This window comes from Arvicanthis niloticus, chromosome 1 (genome assembly GCF_011762505.2).
Source record: "Arvicanthis niloticus isolate mArvNil1 chromosome 1, mArvNil1.pat.X, whole genome shotgun sequence".
Lineage (NCBI taxonomy): Eukaryota > Metazoa > Chordata > Mammalia > Rodentia > Muridae > Arvicanthis > Arvicanthis niloticus.
Genome location: NC_047658.1, coordinates 167,004,021 through 167,028,799, shown reverse-complemented (window position 1 = coordinate 167,028,799; position 24,779 = coordinate 167,004,021). Strand labels below are relative to the sequence as shown.

Below are 24,779 nucleotides of genomic sequence, written 5' to 3'. Positions count from 1 at the left end.
ATGGTTTCTTACTGATGAACATTAGCTACTGTTTAAAGTTGGGTTTGAAGTTGGGTCTCGGGTATTTAAAATGTTTGAACACATGCTAGTTAGACCATGGAGTTTCCTGTGTTACCTTCTTTGGAGAATTGCTTTAATTACGTATGATTTATGTTACCCACAAAGGTGGTTATTCATTAACACAAAATCAAGAAGCTGAAGGCCTCTATGTGCCCTGGGAAATAGAATGAAAGTACTTCATGAGTAGATTTGGTAAGTTAAATTCTTTTTTTTTTTTTAAATATCATTTATTTAATGTATATGAGTACACTGTAGCCGTCTTCAGACACACCAGAAGAGGGTGTCAGATCCCATTACAGATGGTTGTGAGCCACCATGTGGTTGCTGGGAATTGAACTCAGGACTGCTGGAAGAGCAATCAGTGCTCTTAACCACTGAGCCATCTCTCCAGCCCAATTCTAAATTGAATTCCCTAACCCTAACAACCCTAACCCCAACCCTGAACCCTAATCCAACCTGAACCCAGAACCCTAACATTAACCCAAAACCTCTACCCTAATCAGAACCCTAACCCCAACCTGAACCCTAACCTTAACCCAAATCCCAACCTGGAACCAGAACCCTAACCCCTTCCCTTCTATTTCAAACATCTCATTTACAATAATCTCTTGACATTTACCTTAAATCAGATGTTTTAATTTTAAGGATCTATGCAGATTTCAAAACACAAAGACCTACCACACTGTGTACATTCATAAGGCTTTCCTCCAGTATGTGTTATTTTCTGTATTCAGAGAGAATTGTGAAGGGCAAAGGCTTTACATTGCTTCCATTCACAGGGTTTCAATGAATACTTTTCATGAAATATGAATACTTTTGTTTTAATGAGAACTATAGAAATGTGCAAAGTCTTTACTATTTTCAATATATTCACAAGGTTTCTCCCCACTGTGATGTATTATGCTGTGAAAAGATACCATGGCCAAGGCAACCCTTATAAAAACCAACATTTAATTGGGGGTGGTGTACAGATTCAGAGGTTCAGTCTATTATCATCAAGGCAGAAAGAATGGCAGTGTCCAAGCAGACATAGTACTGAAGGAGCAGAGAATTCCACATTTTAATCAGGAGGCAGCCAGAAGACTTCTGTCCTGGGTGGAGCTTAAGCATAGGATCTCAAAGCTCACTCCCACAGTGGCATACTTCCTCAAAGTCCACACCTAATAGTGTCACTTTCCATGGGCCAAGCATATTCAAACCACTACACAGTGGTTTGTAAAGGCTTTATTACTTCGGTTACATTCATAGGGTTACTTTTATATCCTTGGAGGTAAACTGATTGTGAATAGACTTTACCATATGGACTACATTTGTAAGCTTTCTCTCCAGTATGAATTCTTTCATGTTTTTGAAGTTGACCATGAGAGGCAAAGGATTTACTACACTGCTTACATTCATAAGGTTTCAGTCCAGTATGCGTTGCTTTGTGTATTCGGAGATTGGCGTTACATAAAAAGGCTTTATCACATTCGTTACACTTGTAAGGTTTCTCTCCAGTATGAATTCTATTGTGTCTTCGAAGATAACTATGACATGAAAAGGCTTTATCACATTGATCACATTTGTAAGGCTTCTCTCCAGTATGAATTCTTTTATGCACTTGGAGATGACTACCGCTTATAAAGGCTTTACCACAATGATCACATTCATAGGGTTTCTCTCCAGTATGTATTCTTTTATGCACTTGGAGATAACCATTATGTGCAAAGGCTTTACCACATTGATCACATTTGTATGGCTTCTCTCCAGTATGTGTTATTTTATGCATTTTGAGATGACTATTTCGTGAAAAGGCTTTGCCACATTGATTGCATTTGTAGGGTTTCTTTCCAGTATGTATTATTTTATGCGTTTGAAGATTACGTTGACGTGCAAAAGCTTTACCACATTGATTACATTCATAATGTTTTGCTCCAGTGTATGTTTCTTTATGTATTTGGAGACTACTGTGATGTAAAAAGGCTTCACCCCACTGAATGTCATAGGGTTTCTCTCCAGTATGAAATCTTCCATGTCTTTGAAGTTGACCACGAGAGGCAAAGGATTTATTACACTGCTTACATTCATAAGGTTTCACTCCAGTATGCGTTGCTTTGTGTATTCGGAGACTAGTGTTACATGCAAAGGCTTTATCACATTCATTACATTTGTAAGGTTTCTCTCCAGTATGAATTCTTTCATGTTTTTGAAGTTGACCACGAGAGGCAAAGGATTTATTACACTGCTTACACTCATAAGGTTTCACTCCAGTATGCGTCGTTTTATGCCTTTGGAGAGTCGCGTTACATGTAAAGGCTCTACCACATTCATTACATTTGTAAGGTTTCTCTCCAGTATGAATTCTTTTGTGTTTTTTAAGATCATTCTGACCTGCAAAGGCTTTACCACATTCATTACATTTGTAAGGCTTCTCTCCAGTATGAATTCTTTTATGTACTTGGAGATGACTACCGCTTAAAAAGGCTTTACCACATTGATCACATTCATAGGGTTTCTCTCCAGTATGTGTTCTTTTATGTACTTGGAGATAACCTTGATATGCAAAGGCTTTACCACATTGATCACATATGTAAGGTTTCTCTCCAGTATGTATTATTATATGCATCTGGAGATGGCTGTTTCGTGAAAAGGCTTTGCCACACTGATTGCATTTGTAGGGTTTCTTTCCATTATGTATTACTTTATGTGTTTGAAGATTACGTTTTCCTGCAAAGGCTTTACCACATTGATTACATTTATAAGGTTTTGCTCCAGTATGTGTTTTATGTATTTGGAGACTACTGTGATGTACAAAGGCTTCCCCATACTGAATACCGTCATAGGATTTCTCTCCAGTATGAAATCTTTCATGTCTTTGAAGATAACTGTGACAGGCAAAGGCTTTACCACACTGAGTATATTCAGAGGGTTTCTCTCCAGTATGACTTCTTTCATGCCTGCAAAGATAATTGGCATATGTAAAAGCTTTACATTCATTACACTGATCACTTTTACATTCAGTTTCCCCTTTATGATGGGTTGTTTTGCATACTTGTAATGGTAAGAGTGTTATTACTTGGCTCACATTTGTAGCATCCTTTTACTCTATGAGATTTTTTACATATTTAAAGAGAAATGGAAGAGCTCAAAGCTTTACGACACTGAGTACATTCACAAATTGTCCTATATTGCGAAATACACTACATTTGCATACTACATTGGCAAAGTGAACCAGGACAAAAGTTTATGGATATATTCCCAATGAAGTTGAAAAACTAATTATAAACTTGTATCATACTGAGAAAGTCTACTCAAATGGGGACTACTACATATATTTTAATTGTTCTGGGAGGGAGAGGGGTATATTGCTTCTTTCAATATCCCTATGTTCACATGGCTTTGTATCCATTGTGATGCATGATATACCTATTAAAAGAATAACAAATGAAAGATTTCCACATTTCATTCACACAGTTTGAATTTTTGTTCATCATAGACAGGTGTTATAGGGATTAAGGTGTAGCAGGATATTTTCTCACTACATTTATATAAAGCTTGGCAATTGGGCTGTATGAGAGGTAGGAGGAGTGAGGAGAGGAAGAAGAGAAGAAAAAGGAGGAGCTAGGAGGAGAGCAGACATGTAGGAGCCATGGAGAACCATGGGTGCAGGATGGTCCTGGGTAACAACTTCTATCTAGGTTAGTTAATTGGGAAACACCTCTCACTGTGTGGGCACCTTGTTAATTAAGCATTACCAAATATATAAAGCTATTGCATAATCTTTAAGCATTAGAGTCTCATTTCTACTGGGTACTGCGTGGGTGGTGGGATGGTCTGGGCTCAGCCAAGCATTGTGAAGACAGCATGGTAGATGTTGGCATCTCATGGGTGCAAGGGCTGGTGCTTTGGCCGGCATGAGCCACAGTCAGAGCTGAGCAGCAGCTGCTCGTGGCCTCAGGCCTTGCCTAGTCAGGAACATGCGGCCAGAACAACAAGCCAGATTAGGTGCTGCCGTTTTAAATATTATCATTAACAATAAATAAGGTTTCTCACAAACAACATTCTTGACTCTCATAAACTGCCCTCTCAATAAACTTAGCAATGTTACTATATGAGTAATCAGCTTTACTATGGAATAATTGCTTATTAGAAACATGTACTCATCACCTATTGTATATCTCTATCTGTCTGTCTGTTTATCAACCTATCTTTTGTAAAATGTGAGTGGTATGAGACGGAATAGATTGGCAGTTCTACAGAGTAGCTATGATTCAAATGGCAAAGTCTGTTAAGGCATTGTTTCCTTGTCTTCTTTCCTAGAGGAATGCCTTGCATAGGCAAACACCTGACATTAAGGTACAGGGATTTGCAAGAATTTAATAATTGTCAATACACTTAAAGAAGTGCTTTTTTTTTTTTTTTAACACTGTTGCTTTTCTTTAAAACTTCCAGGACATATTAACATTTCTTCAGAGGTATATTCATGCCAACTTGCATATGAAAATTACCTTCCATGTCTTCTGGAACAATGTTCTTCAATATTATGGGTTTCCCAATTGTAGCCTAAAATACAGTACCAGAAAATGTATGATATATTATTGGAAATTAGGCAAAATTCAAATTACTATATTTAGTGAACCTTAGAACTATAGCCGATTTATTCTTCCTGATTCTCAATTGAAATTACAGAAGATCATCAATAACAAACATTTGTCTCCTTATTTTAAAAAGGGAAAGAAAATTCAGTCTTACCTATAGCAGTGAGGTTCTTGCAGGTCTCCAGCATCACATCTCTGTAGAGACTCTTCTGTGAAGGATCCAGCAAAGCCCACTCTTCCGGAGTGAAGTTCACATGCACATCATCATAGGTCACTGCATCCTAAAATATTCCATATGTGTGCACAACAGAAACCATGATTCCAACATCACTGTAAATGTATGCTTCATTGACAATATATTCTTATAATTCTGTTGCTCCCCACACCCCCCTTATTTTTTGACCCAGAAGCTCTAACGTAATTATCAAGTCATAGTCATCTTAGAGGGAAACTGAATAAGGTTCACCTCTATCATTTCTTTGCTCTTTGAGTAGGATACAGCCTTGCAAGAGAAATGTTAATTAACACACACACACACACACACACACAGAGAGAGAGAGAGAGAGAGAGAGAGAGAGAGAGATGCAAACAGTATGGTACTGAGCACACATCAGAGAAATTGTATGAACAATTGCTAACTGCTGAGTGTATTGGCTCATGCCTTTAATCCCAGCATTCAGGAGGCAGAGGCAGGTATATCTCATTGAGTTGGATGCTAGCCTGGTCTATCCAGGACAGCCAGAGGTACATATTAAGACCCTGTCTCCCTTGTAAAAATTAATCAAACAAGAAAGACTGAAAGAACTCAGAGGTTTTACTGAAGTTCTTACAAGGAATTACACATTTGTTCCAGTTCTGTATTCATCTTTCAGATTCTTGATGTGCCCCAGTTTAAACTGTAACAGTAACAAGATCTTACTAAAAGGGGATGCATCTTTAAAGTACTACAAATGGGGCTGGAGAGATGGCTCAGCAGTTAAGAGCACTGACTGCTCTTCCAGTGGTCCTGAGTTCAATTCCCAGCAACCACATGGTGGCTTACAACCATCTGTAATGAGATCTGATGCCCTCTTCTGATATGTCTGAAGTCAGTATATTCATATACATAAAATAATTTTTTAAAAAAGCATTACAAATGGGCAGATGAAAATATCGGTAACATAAATGTTGGTCCTAAATAAGGAATATAGGAAAGGAGAGATGGCTCAGCAGGGAAGAGCTCTGGCTGGTCTTGCAAATAATTGAGTTGATTGCCAGTACTTACAAGGGGGCGTCACAACTATTCATTACTCCAAATTCAGAAATTCTGAAGCCATTTTCTGATTACTATGGCGACCAGGCATACAGGCAAAATACTCATATTCATTAAAAAAAAAATTAAAACAAACACAACAGGTAGGAAGAATGTCATGCATCTGCAATCCAATGACTCAGAAAGCTCAGGCAGTAAAGCTCAGACAGTATTAATGTCATGACTACATGTCATCCCAAAAACCAGAATATTCTCTCTGCCAAAATTCACAATATGGATGAAGATCAACACAACAGCATAAGCTTCACATGTACTGAAGCCCATCAGCCAATAATATAAAAATAAACAAACATACAAAGAAAAAAAGCCAGGCACATTGGCCCACATTTAATCTCAGCACTCTGGAGCCAGAGTCAGGTGGACCTTTAAGTTTAAGCCCTGCATGTTCTACACACCTACTTTCAAGATAGCCAGGGCTAGAAAGAGGAACTTTGTCTTAAAAAACAAAAAGAACAAAATTAAAACTATAGAAACACCAGGCTCACAAAATAGCTTAGCATTGAATAACAATAGCTTCAACTGCATCTTATGTAATTTAGGGATAGTCTATAATGATGAAGGGGAAAGACATGAGAAGGAAGCTGACTGATCAGGTTCAACAGCAACACAGTAGACACACACACACAAACAGGAAACAGGTTGAGTCTATAGACACTCAAATCCCATCCCCAATAAGGAATCTAGAAAGGCTCCTCCTACAAAAGCTTGTATTGAGAGGACCAGAGTTGGCCAGAGCCAGACTGACTCCATGACAGGCTATAAACTGACAGTTTGGGAGATTAGGCCTAAGTTTCTGTTTCCCAGAACTGGAAAAATATAAAACAAGTCAATTCCAAAACCACCCCTCACAGGGAGCCAATCTGGAGCTGCCCCTGCCACCAAGCCTGAGCCAAGAATAGTTGCCCTGGAGACCCTAGGGAAGGGACAACAGACACAAAGAATGTGAACAAGTCTGGATTCTGATCAAGTTCTGAAACTTTAATTTCAGGGGCAAGGTATAAAGACAAGGCAAACAGGGAAGTTTGGACAAGGGCCATTGCTTAGAGGTATCCCACTATTGAATCCTTATTGCCCTACTGTCATGCTTATTGCCCTAGACCATCCCGCTGTCAACTGGCTTCAAGGAAATGCCAGATTTCTTTCTTTAAGTTCCAGGGACTAGGTTTCCCAGAACAGCAGAGAATTTCCTGGGTTTGGCTCCCTGCAAATAGTTAATCAATGGTTTCAGAAAGTCTCCCAGAACCTTGACCAATTCCAAAGACACCCATTCCCCTGGAAACTGAGCCAACCTGTCAGGATAAAGTTCACCTACTCCTCCATCAAGCTCCTCAATTGGCTTTAAATTGAGCTTGCAAAGCTCACATGTCTGTCTCCATCCCGGTGAATGGTAGTCCCCTGCATGCTAGAATTCTGCAGAATAAAATACTTTTCTTTTGCATACTATGAGTCTGGGGTCTTCTTTCAGTGACTCTTGGACCCTAACATTATAAGCTCTCCCAAAGAAAGCCCCAAAAGAGAGACAAGTGTCCAAAGATATCACCCTATCTGGGAGCTTTTTACTCAATCAACTACATTCTAATCCTGGTCACTATAAGCTCATAGTCATCCATGATGAAAATGCATTTAGTTTAACTTCAATGATTCTAATAGTCTACAGCAGCCTATATACTCTTCAAATGTCCAAAGTCTCTTTTGACACTCAAAATCTCAATCAATCTCTCAATCTCTCTCTCTCTCTCTCTCTCTCTCTCTCTCTCTCTCTCTCTCTCTCTCTCTCTCTCTCTCTCTCTCTCTGTTTTTCGAGACAGGGTTTCTCTGTGTAGCCCTGGCTGTTATGGAACTCACTCTGTAGATCAGGCTGGCCTAGAACTCAGAAATCCACCTGTCTTTGCCTCCCAAGTGCTGGGATTAAAGGTGTGCGCCACCACTGCCCAGCTGACACTCAATCTCTTGATTGTCACATCTTGTAAAATTAGAAATAGAAAGTTCTATTTTTCCAACATACAATGGCACAGAATACCCCTTCCCATTCCAATAGAGAGGAATGTGCACATAGTGAGGGAAGATTGGACCAAAGCAAGAAACCCAGAAGGGCAAACACCAAATCCTGTAGCTGCATCTCAGACATATGAGGCCTCAGTTTCAAAGGCTTTAAATGGCCCTATCCCTGCAATTTCTCACACATCCCCCTATATGCAGCTCTCCATGGCAGGTGTCTCATAGCTAAGGTATCTCAACATCTTGTGGTCTCAAAATGCAACTCAGGCCTCATCCTCACAGGTTCCCGAAAGTATGCACTCTCAGTGTCCTCCCTCACTGGGGCTCAGATGGCTGGAACAGTGCTGAACTGAAACCATAGAGGAAGAATCCATGACCTTAAATTTTACATCTTTCTTATTTCCAGAACTTGGGTGATCCTGCCAAGTTTGGATTCTAAATTGGGATGGACCCAGCCATGCTTGGACCACAGTTGTAGCAGGTTTTGTATGAAGTTCCTTCCTGGGTCTAGGAATCACTTTGCCTACTACTTGGATTAATTGAAGGCTTAGCAGGAGAGAGTGTTTCCCTTAAGGCACTTTCTTAGGTTTTCTATCCTGAGTAAGGACCTTCTCTTTAATGGTGATAATCTCTTTGAAAATTCCTGCTTTTGTTTCAGCATTTGGCTGCCATCTGAAACTACCTAGTGCGGTTTTTCTCTACAAACCACAGACTTTGCATTAATTTCTGCCCCATTTATTGCATTTTTTCCATCTACCCCATTTATTGCATTTTTTCCATTGTAGTCCTGAATGAGTTACTAGTAATAACCATCCAACAGATTCAATATTCCATCTAAGAATTCAGCCAATTATTTTTTTAATTCTGTCTCACTCAGGGCATGGGCAGAATAAGAAAGATTTGGGGTAAAAATACCACACAAATGACCTCTAGCTAAATTTTTTATGGAGTATATTTTCGAATGAAATCCTATAACCTCAATTTCTGTCTGCTTTATTGGCAATATGCTGATCTTCCAGGTGCTACAACAGCTTTCTGCGCTGTTTGCCATTTCCCATCCTGATACTTCCCACATTCCTCCAAAAGAGAACACTTCCAGGTTCTGTCCAGCAGCAAAATTACTTTTTGCATTTTTGTTTTTGTTGTTGCTGTTGTTTTGCTTGTTTGGTTTTGTTCTAACTTGCCACTATGCTGCTGTGATTGAATCCTCTAAGAAACAAGTCTGGACAAGTTCAGAAAACAAGTTTGGACATGTTTTTCTTTTTTCTTTTTTTTTTTTTTCTTTTTTCTTTCTTTTTTCTTTCGGTTTTTTTGAGACAGGGTTTCTCTGTGTAGTCCTGGCTGTCCTGGAACTCACTCTGTAGATCAGGCTGGCCTAGAACTCAGAAATCCACCTGCCTCTGCCTCCCAAGTGCTGGGATTAAAGGTGTGGGCCACCACTGAGTATCAAACCTCCGTCTCTGGCGTCCTCTCTCCCCTCCTCTTGGGGGAACTGACCATCTCACAGTCAATCCTGTATATGATTCCTGAGTGGAGAGGACCTGTCGCTCCTCTCCCCTCGGGGACCCTAAAACTGTATTATAACATGCTCACAACAAATAACATAATGGGTTCTAACAGTTTCACTTGTTTGGTCCTGTCAGATCATAGTCTATCATTTTGGGGAGCTTAGTATAGAAACTCAAGCTTCAAGAACATGAAGGCAAAAAAAATGGACAAACACTATTTCCTGGCTTGCCCTCTTGCTTGGTCACTGTCTCATGCTCAGCTAGCTCTCTCATCCAGCCCAGGCCCACTTGTTTAGGGATACTGCCACCCTCAGTGGAAGAGCCTTCCCACACCAATCATCACTCCACACAATCTCTCACTGACAGAGCATCCAGCCATTTTGATGGGGGCATGCCCTCAAGTGAGGCTCCCTCAGATGACTATAGGCTCTGAAATGTTGATGACTAAAGCTAATCAGGACATAAGAGTCGATAGTATATCAGAAGTTTTAAAAACTCAACTCAAATGTGTTAACAATATCAATCACTTAAGTAGCAAAAACACAAAAATTGGTGATTGCAACAACTGGAAAACAAATTTGCCAAGAAATAAGAAGAGGCAGGATCAAGAAGAGGAAACTAAAACTGCTTCCCAAAGTATCAAAAACTCAAGAAACTCATAACATAGTAAACTTTCAGAAGACAAAAATAGGTGAATGTCTATCATTTTTCAGAGAAACAATATAATTAGATTATAATGAATAAAAATCACACAACAGAGATGGCACCACAAATAAAAGGATACAGAAAGACCTATAAGTCTCTTAAACATGAACTACAAGGCTATAATCAATTGGCCAAGGACAAGGAAATGGGCTTCAGGCAGGAATCTGACATAGGGCTAGAACAAAGAAGTATTTCAGGCATGAAAATGACTTTGGACTAGGACAGTGAAGTTGGCTCAGATATTTTGGTCATCCTTAGAAACAGTGATCACTGGAGTGTTCATGAAATTTTGTTTATTGCCTTGCTTGTTCCTTGACTATTTGTGTTTATTGTCTTACTTGTTCTTTGACTATTTGCATCTATTGTATTGCTAGTTCCTCAACCTAGAACTGACCTTAATACATGCTTGTAACTAAAATGGTATAAAAGCAGATTGGAGGGGGATAGACTATAATCAAAAATCAAAGAAACTACAGGCCAACACTCATCAACACTCACTGTTTCTCCTTTTTGCCAATAATAGAAAGAGAATTAGAAGTGGCAAAAACCCAGTCAACTGGACAGAGGCAGCCTAAGGAATGGAAAAAGATTGGTTTTTTTTTTTTAACCAAATTCACATCCTAGAGGCCTTATATACAAAATACATAAAGACCTCAAGAAACTAGACTTTTCTAAGCAAAAAGTTCAATTAAAAAAACGGGGTATACGCTGGGTGATGGTGGCACACGCCTTTAATCCCAGCATTTGGGAGGCAGAGGCAGGCAGATTTCCGAGTTTGAGGCCAGCCTGGTCTACAGAGTGAGTTCTAGGACAGCCAGGGCTACACAGAGAAACCCTATCTCGAAAAACAAAACAAAATAATAATAATAATAACTTTTTTAAAAATGGGGTATAGATCTAAAAAGAATTCTCAACTGAAGAATCTCAAACAGCCCGAGAAATACTTGAAGAAATGGTCACCATCTTAGCCATTAGGGAGATGCAAATCAAAACTACTTTGAGACTCTATCTTATACATGTTAGAATGGCTAAGATCAATACTACAAGTGACAGCTGACATGGAGAAAGGGAAACAACTCTCTACTGCTTGTAGGGTGCAAACTAATATGGCTACTACAAATATCAGTATTTCCTCAGAATCTTAGTTCCTCAGATCACTGAGAATTCATCTCCATCAAAACTCAGCTATATCAATCACTCTTGGGCATATATCCAAAAGGTGCTCTATCCTACCACAAGAACACTTGCTCAACTGTGTTCATAGCATCTTTATTCATACTAGCCAGAAACTGGAAACAACATAGAGGTACCTAAACTGAAGAATGGATAAACAGAAAATGTGGTACATTTACAAAATGGAGTATCTATCACTCAGCTGTTTTTTTTTAATGATATGAATTTACAGGCAAGTGAATTAAACTAAAAACAAAAACAAAAAAAACACCCTAAGTAAGGTAACCCAGACTCAAAATGACAGATATGGTATGCATTCACTTATAAGTGGATATTACCTATTAGGTAAATAATAATCAAAGCATACCACATAAACTCAGAGAGGCTAGGAAAAGAAGAGTGCTAAGGGGGGAAGCATGGATCTCCTTCTAAAGGGGAAACAATACTTTCTGTGAGTAGACTTGGGTTTGATGGGAACGGGAGTGTGAGGGATCAGTTAGGGAGAGATGGAGGGAGAAAGAACAATACAGGGAGAAAAAACTGGAATTAAGGGGACATTTGGGGGTTAGTGTAGAAACCCAGTACAATGGCAACTTCCTGGAATCTATGAAGGTGACCCTAATGAGGACTCCTAGTAAGGGTGGACATGGAATCTGAACTGACTGTTCTTCATAGCCAGCCAGGGCTTCAATGTTGGAACTGGGTTACATTTGGTTGAGTTGTCAGCCAAGGAGGTCCCTTGGAGATCCTTAAACAATACATGCTGATGCTAGGACAAAACTTTGATCTCAGAAAACTGACAGCAGGGCCCCATCAATGAGGACAACCACTGAGCTAAAATCATATCAAAAATTAAAAAATGTATATGTCTTTCATCTGAGGATCCGAGGGAATCTGGACAAGGCTGGTAGTACAGTCTGCCCAGAACTTAAAGTGAGGTAGTAGAAACTACACAGTACAAAGTATTTCACATATGTTTCAGTTTCACACTTACCATAGTTTGCTAAATAAATAATTATGTAGAATACCTTTGCCCATTTATACAACTGTAAAGAACACCATGAAAGTGATGTGATTTCAAAAATAAAGAATGAAAGAAAGAAAAAGAACACAGAAAATATAAAAGCTGGTGTGGGGAGGTCTTGCACAACTATGTCTTATGCTAAGTTTCTTTCTTTCTTTTTTTTTTTTTTTTTTTTTTTTTTTTTTTGGTTTTTCCAGACAGGGTTTCTCTATATAGCCCTGGCTGTCCTGGAACTCACTCTGTAGACCAGGCTGGCCTCGAACTCAGAAATCAGCCTGCCTCTGCCTCCCAAGTGCTGGGATTACAGGCGTGGGCCACCAGCTAAGTAAGTTTCTTAAGAATACCATTGCCCTGGACCAGACCTCTGCCCAGTCTGCTGTTGTGTGGACCCAGGATTCCGCCCAAGACATTCTGGAGGCTCCACGGATCCCACAGCCAGCCTAGGTAGGAAGACCCACATACTGCCCTAAGCCCATAGGTGGGTGCTGTGAGCGCTCAGATTCCAGCAGACACCCCCCCTCCCCGCCCCTGCGGACTAGCACTCCCCTTACACCCCTCTACCGGTATCTGAGGCCTGGACCAGACCTCTGCCCGGTCTGCTATTGTGTGGACCCCGGATTCCGCCTGAGACATACTGGAAGGCCCACTCAACCCAGAGCCACAGAGGAACAACTGAACTCAGAGCATCAGACAACATATCCTGAGATATTCTAAAGGAGACACTGCACCCAGAACAGCAGACACCTAGCTGGACTGCTACCTTGGAGGCACCATATCCTGAGGCATCCTAGAGGTACCACTGTAATCAGTGCAGCTGGAAAAGATCACAGAGGCATCTGGACCCCTAGGAGATCAGACACAAGGGAGATAACTGGAAAGGCAGGCTTCAGTCAGAGACAGCAAGTACAGGCAGCACTAGAGTTAACCAGATGGCAAAAGGCAAGCGCAAGAACGTAAGCAACAGAAACCAAAGTTACATGGCATCATCAGAACCCAGTTCCCCGATCATAGCAAGCCCTGAACACCCCATCACACCAGAAAAGCAGGATTCAGAATTAAAATCACTTCTCATGACGATGATAGAGGACTTTAAGAAAGACATAAATAACAATCTCAAAGAACTTAAGGAGAACCTTGGTAGACACAAAAATCCCTTAAGGAATTGCAAGAAAATCCAACCAAACGGGAGAAGGAATTAAACAAAACCATGCAGGATCTAAAAATGGAAGTAGAAACAATAAAGAAATCATAAAGGGAGACTACCCTGGAGATAGAAAACCTAAAAAAAGATCAGGAGTCATAGACACAAGTATCACCAACAGAATACAAGAGATGGAAGAGAGAATCTCATGTGCAGAAGATACCATGGAAAACATTGACACAACTGTCAAAGAAAATGTAAAATACAAAAAGCTACTAACCCAAAGTATACAAGAAATCCATGACACAATGAGAAGGCCAAACCTAAGGATAATAGGTATAGATGAGGGGGAAGACTCCCAACTTAAAGGACCAGTAAATATCCTCAACAAAATTATAGAGGAAAACTTCCCTAACCTAAAGAGATGTCCATAAATATACAAGAAGCCTACAGAACTCCAAATAGTTTAGACCAGAAAAGAAATACTTCCCGCCACATAATAGTCAAAACATCAAATGTACAAAACAAAGAAAAAATACTAAAAGCAGTAAGGGAAAAAGGCAAAGTAACATATAAAGGCAGACCTATAAGAATTACACCAGACTTCTCACCAAAGACCATAAAAGCCAGAAGATCCTGGACTGGTATCATACAGACCCTAAGAGAACACAAATGCCAGCCCAGACTACTATACCCAGCAAAACTGTCAATCATTATTGATGGAGAAACCAAAATATTCCATGACAAATCCAAATTTACACAGTATCTCAACACAAATCCAGTACTTCAAAGGATAATTGGTGGAAAACTCCAACACAAGGAGGGAAACTACAACCTAGAAAAAGCAAGAAAGTAATCTTCCAAAAACCATAAAAGAAGGTACAAAAAGTATCTACACAAAAGTATCTCCACTGCCAATAACAAAAATAACAGGAAACAACACTCATTTTTCCTTAATATCTCTTAATATCAATGGGCTCAATTCTCCAATAAAAAGACATAGACTATCAGACTGGATACGTAAACAGGACCCAACATTTTTCTGCATTCAGGAAATGCACCTTTGTGGAAAAGACAGATGCTACCTCAGAGTAAAAGGTGGTAAAACAATCTTCCAAGCAAATGGTCCCAAGAAACAAGCGGGAGTAGCGATTCTAGTATCAAATAAAATCATTTTTCAACCAGAAGTAATCAAAAGGACACTTCATATTCATCAAAGGAAAAATGTACCAAGAGGAACTCACAATTCTCAACATCTATGCCCCAAATGGAAGGGCACCCACATACATAAAAGAAACTTTACTAAAGCTTAAAGCATACATTGCACCTCACACAATAATAGTGGGAGATTTCAACACCCCACTCTCAGCTATGGACAGATCATGGAAACAGAAACTAAACCAAGACACAATGAAACAGAAGTTATGAACCAATTGGACTTAACGGACATCTATAGAACATTTCATCCTAAAACAAAAGAATATATATACCTTCTTCTCAGCACCTCATGGTACCTTCTCCAAAATAGACCATATAATTGGTCACAAAACAGGCCTCAACAGATACAAAAAGATTGAAATAATCCCTTGTACACTATCAGACCACCATGGACTAAGACTTGTCTTTGACTTGGACAAAAACAACAGAAAGCCCACATACACTTGGAAACTGAACAATGCTCTACTCAATGATAACTTGGTCAAGGAAGAAATAAAAAAAGAAATTAAAGACTTTTTAGAATTACATGAAAATGAGGACACATCATATCAAAACTTGTGGAACTCACTGAAAGCAATACTAAGAGGAAAAATCATAGCTCTAAGTGCTCACAAAAAGAAATTGGAAAGAGCATACATTAACAACTTGACAGTAAACCTGAAAGCATTAGAACAAAAAGAAGCTAATATAACCAAGAGGAGTAGACAGCAGGAAATAATCAAACTCAGGGCTGAAATCAACCAAGTTGAAACAAAAAGAACTATACAAAATATCAACAAAACCGGGAGCTGGTTCTTTGAGAAAAATCAACAAGATAGACAAACCCTTAGCCAGACTAACCAAAGGGTGCAGAGACAGTATTCAAATTAATAAAATCAGAACTGAAAAGGGAGACATAACAACAGAAACTGAGGAAATTTAAAAAATCATCAGATCCTACTACAAAGGCCTACACTCAATAAAATTGTAAAATCTGGATGAAATGGACAATTTTCTAGACAGATACCAGGTACCAAAGTTCAACGATGAGCAGATAAACCATATAAACAGTCGAATAACTCCTAAAGAAATATAAACAGTCATTAAAAATCTTCCCACCAAAAAATGTCCAGGGCCAGATGGTTTCAGTGCAGAATTCTTTCAGACCTTCAAGGAAGACCTAATACCAATCCTCTTCAAACAAATCAGTAGCCTTCCTCTATTCAAAGGATAAACAGGCTGAGAAAGAAGTTAGGAAAATGACACCCTTCACAATAGCCACAAATAAAATAAAATAAAATATCTTGGAGTGAATCTAACCAAGCAAGTGAAAAATCTGTATGACAAGAACTTCAAGTCTCTGAAGAAAGAAATCGAGGAAGATCTCAGAAGATGGAAAGATCTCCCATGCTCCTGGATTGGCAGGATTAACTTAGTAAAAATGGCCATCCTGCCAAAAGCAATCTACAGATTCAATGCAATCCCCATCACATTAGAAATGAATACAAGCCGGGCGGTGGTGGCCCGCGCCTTTAATCCCAGCACTTGGGAGTCAGAGGCAGGCCTGATTTCTGAGTTCGAGGCCAGCCTGGTCTACAGAGTGAGTTCCAGGACAGTTAGGGCTACACAGAGAAACCCTGTCTCGAAAAACCAAAAAAAAAAAAAAAAAAAAAAAAAAAAGGGCCTAGTGACTGGTTGTAAATCAAGGTTGTTTCCCTTGTTGTGGCTTGGAGCCATATTTCTGGACAACACTGGAGAACAAATGTGACCTCCCCAGCCTGTACAGGCCAAGCAGACCTTGAACATTCGCCAGGCAGGTTGTACAGGCTAAGCAGACTTGAATATTTGCCACAATAGGCAGGCTAAACAGACCTTGAACGATACGCTGTTCTGAATATTAAACTTTTAGCCTTGACCTTGGCTTCATCTTCTCTCGTCCTGTCCCCCTCATTTCCAGCCCTCCTTTCAGGTGCACCCTGGTTGACTTAAAGCCGCTGGCCGGCTACAAACACGCATATCTTAGCATTCTAATCCACAGCTGTGGTTAGCATACTACTTACTTATCTGTGGAGTGTTTTAGAAACAGTCCTCCCTGAAGTAAATTATATTTGGTGTTCCTTACTGTCTCCTAAGCATTGATAAATCCTTTACATTATACTCTTTTACACCACAGCTTGATATTGGATTGCTACACAACACATGAGATGCCTTTTACAACCTCCACAAAATTAACTCCAAACGGATCTTACACCTAAAAAATGCTAAGGGCAGAACTTGTAGCAGATACTAGGGCTCTCCGAGTTTGGCATCTTGCCAAAGGTATTTTCTACACACAAGCCACTCTTCCAAATGCTCTGCGCAGATGCAACCCCCATACTGAAGTTATTCACAGCCTACGAGAGGGTCCAGCGAATGACAAGGACCAAAAGGGACCTCACAGGTGGCCGCATCTTGCAGCCGGTTCCCACCCTGTCCCGGAGAAAAAAAACACCACATCAGCTCCCACTGCCCAGCCCCCTTCTCCTCCCGGTTGTTGGCAGTGATCCTGTGCTCACCATGTCGCAACTTCAGAGCTTGCCAGGGCACAGTTCAGAGCATCCAGCGGCAGGACAGAGAGAGAGAGGATATCACACCGAGCCATTCAAGTCCGCTCAGCTAAAAGGAACCGGAAGCATAGCTCCCGGAAGAACCCGCCTCCTCTTCTGACTGGCAGGTCTGCCTGAAAGCTTGATTGGCCAGCGAGTCTTGAATGACATAAGCACCTCCCTTAGGAGGAAGTAGGCTCAGATAAGAGTATTTGCATTTGGGCTAATGCTAGGCTCAAGGTAATTGAGGAATGTGTGGCATTCCTTTTACCTTGATCATCCTGATAAGCCCCCACACCCCGTGACTCCAGGACTTTGTTTATTGCTTTGCTTGATTATTTTGTCTTTGATCTAGGAACTGACCATAGTTTTTTGGATGTAACTAGATTGATATAAAAACAGATTGGGAAAAAATAAAGGTGCTTCAGCCTCAGCACTAGCTAGAATCATGTTATAAAATTGTCTAATAGTCTTTTTCTTTTTAATCCTCACTTCCTCCCTAGAGACCCTGTTGACTGACTGAGCTGGATTGGTCACCATGGGAATCTGTGGTCTAGATCTTATCACCGCAAATAAACCAGATTAAAGAAGGGATTTTCCATTTCAAACACTGTAATTAATAAGAATCTCCTACAGTACCCAACTCTTTGGATTTTAATTAATTTCAGATGTAGTCAATTTGGCTACCAAGAATAGCCATGACAAAAGCCAAGACTGAAGAGCTGAGAAATGGGTGGGGGAACCTATCCCTAGTCACAGCCAGAGTTATCTCAAGGCAAGCACAGTGGGCAGTCTATTCTTCTAAATTCCTGTAGCAGGCTGTACGTGCAGCCAAGGTGGGTAACTCCACCTAGGTCCTATTATTTTTGGTCTATTGTGGTAAACAACGTCATTCAGGCCTGCTCAAGGCTGGGGGCAGGGCAGAGGGGATGGGACTTACACAGTAAAACTTATTGTTCAAGCTGGGGATAGTAGTGCATTTCTTCAATTCCAACACTTAGAACACAGAGGCAGGGATAACACTGAGTTTGAGGAAAGCCTGTGCTACATAGTCAACACACACAATGGAAAATAAAAACAAAACTAATTAATATAGATAAAAAGGAACATTGGGGAACTGGGACAATACAATACCTCTTAAAGTCATATCAGGTGTTTGCCACCAGTGTCCATACAATTATTTTTTAAAATAAATATTGTCCTTTCTTTCTTTCTTTCTTTCTTTCTTTCTTTTTTTTTTTTTTTTTTTCAAGACAGGGTTTCTCTGTGTATCTCTGGTTGTCCTGGAACTCACTCTGTAGACCAGGTTGGCCTTGAACTCAGAAATCCACCTGCCTCTGCCTCCCAAGTGCTGGGATTAAAGGCGTGCACCACCACTGCCCGGTAAAAATAAATATTGTCAAGCATGGTAGCACATACTATTAATCCTAGCACTTTGGAAGTAAATTCATATTTATGAGTTTGGGGTCATGCTGGTCTACATAGTCACTTCCATAGTATAACCCATTTCAAATAGACCTAAAATTTTAAGGGGGGGGGGGCATGAAGCAGCCCTGATTAAAGGCAGGGGAGCCCAGAGATTGAACTAACCAAAGAATGAGCACAGGTTGGATCTAGGTCCTTTGAAAAGTGAGACACCCCCCCATATATCACCCCACCACTACCCCCATTATTACACACACACACACACACACACACACACACACACACACACATCAAGTCTCTGAAGGACTAGGAACATCCTCTCCCATTGAGGCCAGACAAGGCAGCCCAGTTAGGGGAATGGGATCCACAGGCAGGCAGGCAACAGAGTCAGGGACAGCTCTTGCTTAAGTTGTTGGGGACCCTGAACATCTGCTCAAAGGAGAAGGGAGGCATGAGGAGGATCTGCATTGCCAACCAACACCAGTAGAATCTGTGTGACAAGTTTCACAGACTGAGGTCAAACCTTCAAAAGAAGGAAGCCTCCTGGAACCGGTTGTAGAACTCTTGCCTGGAATAAAACATTGAGCCATAGTTCTCGTGGCAACTTATCTGTTTTATGTTCCTTTTATTCCTTTTCTTATTTATGACATGTTCCTGATAGCCCAGGCCAAGATCTTAAGCAACAAAAAAATGAGTAAGAAACCATCCCTTGAAATGGAGTCACTAACCATGACCTTGCCTCCGAGGAAACCGAGGCTTTACTTTATAATCATTTACAAAAATTACATAATAGTATTATGATAGATAAAAACTTTCCCAACAATAAAATTTTATATGGCTACATGTATGTCATCAGAGGTGAGCTTTGGTATATGGTAAAGAAAGCCTTAAATAAAAAGAATTCAAATAGTTTAAATTTATGAAGATTTATTTTAAAAATCAGGTATTAGATGTTAAATAATAGTTGATTAGAAAAATTTATTAACCTGCTCTTGGAGATCTGTCACTATCCTTGGATGACTGCCCCACTAAACACATCCTTTCAAAGTTGTAACACTTGAATCATTCCTAGTGTGTCAAATAATGATGATGTCTTACCTGTTCTATTTGTGATTTATTGAATATATCTTTTCAGAGTTGATATACTTGGATGATTCTGTGCTTTACTATACCAAATGATAATGATGATTGCTTTCCTAAATACATCTCCTAAGAGTTGTAATATTTGTTTATTTTATGTATCAAAACTCTTCTTTGAGAGCTGCAAAATACACTCAGATTCAAACTACCTCTGTGTTTCTTTCTGTTTGTCACTGCCAAATCCTTATCATCTAGGCTTCAAGGATCCTCATCCCAAGGAACTTCCATACCTGACTGGGGTGGTCCGTGGCACTGCATGAGAGGATACTGGGAAGAGGGGGTGGACTGATATTGGCATGTAAGGTGAATAAATAAATTTTAAAAATAAAAGCAGGAGAGCATTTTTATATTCAAGTTCAAAGCTGAGATACATAGCAAATGATTACAAAAGTGGAATTTTTTGCAGTTAGTAATTTAGTTAACTACCAGCCAGATCTCAGAACATACCATGAACAATGGTAACAATTTACTATGTATACATCTTAAGTATAAAGAACAAGTCAAAAAAACAAGTTTACCTTTTACTTGGAATATGATTACAGAAAACACCATAAGAAACAATATAGAAATTAATCAAATTTTAACATTAAGTTTAATTAGGAAAAGGAAGAAAAAACGGAGTCAGCTGGCCCTTAACAAATATATTTTTGATTTGTTTCTTTGTTTGAGACAGGGTCTCATTTAAAAGCCCAGTAGATCTTGATTCACTAAATGTACTATAATGTATTATACACACTGAATATGTAATAAATAACAGTATTTATTTAATCTTGTGCCTTTGGACCATCATTCTTATCATGACAGTCATCTATTCTACAAAAGAGGGATCTGAGAATTTATTTGATATTGGTTTGGTTAGAAGTAAAGGACAATGTTCTTAACAGGGTTGCTTCTTAATGAAAGTTTTACCTGTCAATCTTGGGATCACTTCTAACCTCAAAGATATGGGACTGATGTTAACTGCTCTAGAACTAAAGTTAGAAAAAATGTCCTTCCTGGTTTCTATAGTTGGAAGGGGAGATTTTCTGTGTTCTGATCTTCACAGACCACTTCTGTATAGTTACCTTTCTATTGCTGTCATAAAACACACCATGGCCCAGACAAATTATAATTGAAAGCATCAAACTGAGCTTACAGTTCCAAAGAGTTAGAGTCACTGATGGCAATATAAACACCTGGCAGCAGGAAGAGCTTAGAGCTCACATTTGAACCTCACACGAGAGGTAGCAAGCACAATGGGCATGGTCAGAAACTTTTAAAGCCTCAAAGTGCAGCCATATCACACCCATATTCAAAATGAGGTGCTCCTTCCCAAACAGTTCCACTAACTGAAAATAAGTATTCAAACATATGACTCTATAGGAACCATTCTAATCTAACACCACATTTCTTCAACTCTTAGAGAAAAATATTTTTTAGCCTACCACACTCTACTATACCCTGTTGGGGGCCGACTTTTAGCAGAAAGCGGCTATCAGCTTTGCAGCCATCTTGAGCCATATACCCTGACATGAGACTTGGATTACAATAGCCTACAACAGCTGAGCACACTCTGATAATCTTGGTTTAGATACCTTGAGATTAAAGGTGCTTGAGATTAAAGGTGTGTGAGATTAAAGGTGTGTGACTTAAGAGTATGACTTAGAAGTATAGAGATCAGAGTTAGAGACAAGACCTAAGGGCATGATTAAAGGTGTAACTTAGAGGCGTGGCTTAGAAGTGAGACATATAAAAGGCAGAGGCAGAACAGATCAGATCAGACTGAGATCAGAGAATCAGACACATCAGACATTAGGTAGAGTCTGCCCTCACCCTCGCTCTTGCTGAACCCCGACCCGCAGACTGGAGAGGCAGCTTGGGCCGGGACACAGTGGCCGCCCAAACGTGGGTTGCCCCAGGCCTCAACATTTTGCCTGGGCTGCGACGTTTTTTGGCTGCCCCAACGTGGGGCTAGTGTGGACCCCAACAATACCCTTAAAAGGGTTCGTTATGTTTTCAACATACAGTGCCACAGGGGAAAAAAATCTATTCCACAAAGAATCAGAAAATAGCAAAGAATGAACAGATCAATCCAAACAAAAATCCAGCAGGGAAAAACATCAAATCTTGTAGATTTTGGTCAGCTACTTGAGATTATGATGAAATTGCCTGGACTCCAAAAGACATAGGTATGCCCACTCTTCCAGCTCTATCAGCTGTAGCACACACAGCTTCTTCAGGTCAACCCCACTACCTGCCTACAGCTTTCCTCAGAGCTTGTTCTAGAATCCCAAATATCTTGTGTATACTAGTCTATTTTATTTTGTTGAAAGTGGGTTGGCAGAGCTGGAGATCATTCCATCGTTAAGAGGTCTGTTAGAACCGTTTTCATTCCTAGCACTTACATGATAGCTCACAACAGTCTGTAATTACAGTTCCATATAAACCATATACCTAAATAGTTGGGTATAAGCTGGTATCTGGCATTGACTTGAGTGATTACATAAATGACACAAAAATGTTCTTATTTCCTACAAGGGAATATGAGAAAGTTGTTTGAGTTGCTGTCCTCTTAAGTGATAACATGTGATTTAAGGAATGAAAGGTATAATCTAGCTGATAGTTCCATAGAAATACTCCATTATGGTAGGAAAGATCTGGGGACAGTGTTGTGAATACCTTGGTAATTGGTCTGAGGTCGGGAATCAGAGATCAAATAGAAACTTGCAACAGATTTAAACCTTGAGTACTTGACAGCAATTCATTCCTCAAAGAAGGCTCCATTTCCTAAAGGCTGCACAACTCCATAACAGCATCACCAGCTTGAGATCCAGTGTTCAAACACATGAACTTTGGAGGATATTTCACATTCAAACCATAAAAGTTAATTCTGTAGCCAAATATCAGTGCTATGACCTAGTAAAACAAATTAGATTAGTACAAAGTTTGTTTTCTTGTATAATAACAACATCATAAGTGTTTTTTTACCTACAATAAAAGAACAAAGAAAGTTATGAATAAAAGCATTTAAAATATATTAGTGGAAGCATAACATCAAAGTGGGAAAATCCCTCTTATAGATTTCAGATTGGACTTCATGAAAATGTTAGTCGATCCATGGGTGAACACTAAGGTAGAATAGAAAGGGGGACTATGAGCCTCCTACAGGTTACATGGACCTCAGGAACAGATTACTTACAATATCACCATGTTTCCTTTCTTTTTGATGTGCTTGGCCCACCTGTAAATGAAACCTGTAAGGAGCAGGTCCTTAACAGAGCTGACTCCATATTGTAATAGGAAAGAAAACAAGTCTGGACAAGTTCAGAAAACAAGACAATAGCTTTGGCATTGGTGATAATATATTGTTTGCTGTGCATTATTAAAGAGCAATTAAATATCAAACCTCCGTCTCTGGCGTACTCTCTCCCCTCTTGGGGGAACTGACCATCTCTCAGTCAATCCTGTATATGGTTCCTGAGTGAAGAGGACCTGTTGATCCTCTCCCCACAGGGACACGAAAACCTTATCACAAAAGATAACCTGCTCACAAAAGATAACATATTGGGCTCTCGACAGAACCTAACCTGAATCTTAAACCTAATACTGAGTTCCTAACCTTAATTCTTAACCCCTTAACCCCTATTCGCTAACCCTAACCATTCTGCACTCAAACTGATATTTGCTTGTGATTCACCATTTAAAGAACTAGGGTTTTCTTTGTTAGGGTTTCTGTTGCTTGAGTTCTACTTATGGATTCTACTCTTATCCTAGTTAGTTTTGGTGTCACAAACTAGAATCACCTGGGAAGAGAGAACCCCAACTGAGGAATTATCTCCTTTAGAATGGTCTGTGGCCATGTCTATGGGGCATTTTCTTAATTGCTGATTGATGTAGCAGCTAGGCCCATCCCACTGTGGGTGTTGCCATCCCTGCTTAGTTGAGTGTGGGCTGTATAAGAAAGATGGTTGAACAAGGCAGGGAAAACAAGCCAATTAGATTTCCCTCAGTTTCTGTGCTTCTCTTGATCATGATGTATAACTTGTAAGTTAAACTATACCCTTTCCTCCTCAAGTCAGATTTTATCGGAGCAACAGAAAAACAAAATAAAACCATCTATTAAAGAGTTATAATGCTTATCTCAGAACTGTTTTAAGGATTATATAAAATAATTCATGCAAAAGCTTTGTACTCACTGAGTGGTCATGATTAGCTGCTGGATTGAACCCCTTAAAGGGGAAGTGGCATACTAAACAGAGAACTCAGAACTCTTGGTTTTCTCCTTTCTTTCTTTCTTTCTTTCTTTCTTTCTTTCTTTCTTTCTTTCTTCCTTTCTTCCTTCCTTCTTTTCTTTCTTTCTTTCTTTCTTTCTTTCTTTCTTTCTTTCTTTCTTTCTTTCTTTCTTTCTTCTTATTGTTGGTCCCAACTCTTGACAAGGATATATTTGTCTAAAGAGATTGAAAACCTATAGTTCTTTCTTCTCCCCGTGGCTGCCAAAGAACCCATGTGGTTCAGATTCTCTAGCTTATGGTACATATTCTTACTGATGCACATTAGCTACTATGGGTTTGAAGTTGGGTCTCTGTTGGTGTTTGGGTATTAAAAATGTTTGTTTGAACACATGCTAGTTAGACCATGGAGTTTCCTGTGTTACCTTCTTTGGAGAATTGCTTTAATTACATATGATTTATATGTTACCCACAAAGGTAGTTATTCATTAACACAAAATCAAGAAGCTGAAGGCATTGGTGTGCCCAGGGAAATAGGATGAAAGTACTTTATGAGTAGATTTGGTAAGTTAAATTCTTTTTTTTTTTAAGGGCTGGAGAGATGGCTCAGTGGTTAAGAGCACTGACTGCTCTTCCAGAGGTCCCTCTTCTGTGCCCTCTTCTGGCATGCAGGTATACATGCAGGCAGAAAGCTGTATACATAATAAATAAATCTTTTTAAAAAAT

The 24,779-nt window shown here is 39.6% G+C and overlaps 1 protein-coding gene across 1 annotated transcript; it reads right to left on the bottom strand.

Annotated features, from left to right (window-relative positions):
• Positions 1-989: 989 nt before the first annotated feature.
• LOC117702695 (uncharacterized) lies at positions 990-17,362 on the bottom strand. Its single transcript, XM_034493841.2, has 4 exons — positions 17,251-17,362; positions 4,792-4,918; positions 4,548-4,602; positions 990-2,996 (listed from the first exon to the last, which is right to left on the bottom strand). Exons 1-4 carry the CDS (start codon positions 17,251-17,253, stop codon positions 1,262-1,264), a joined length of 1,920 nt encoding a protein of 639 aa, XP_034349732.1. The 5' UTR covers positions 17,254-17,362; the 3' UTR covers positions 990-1,261.
• Between the last annotated feature and the right edge of the window lie 7,417 nt (positions 17,363-24,779).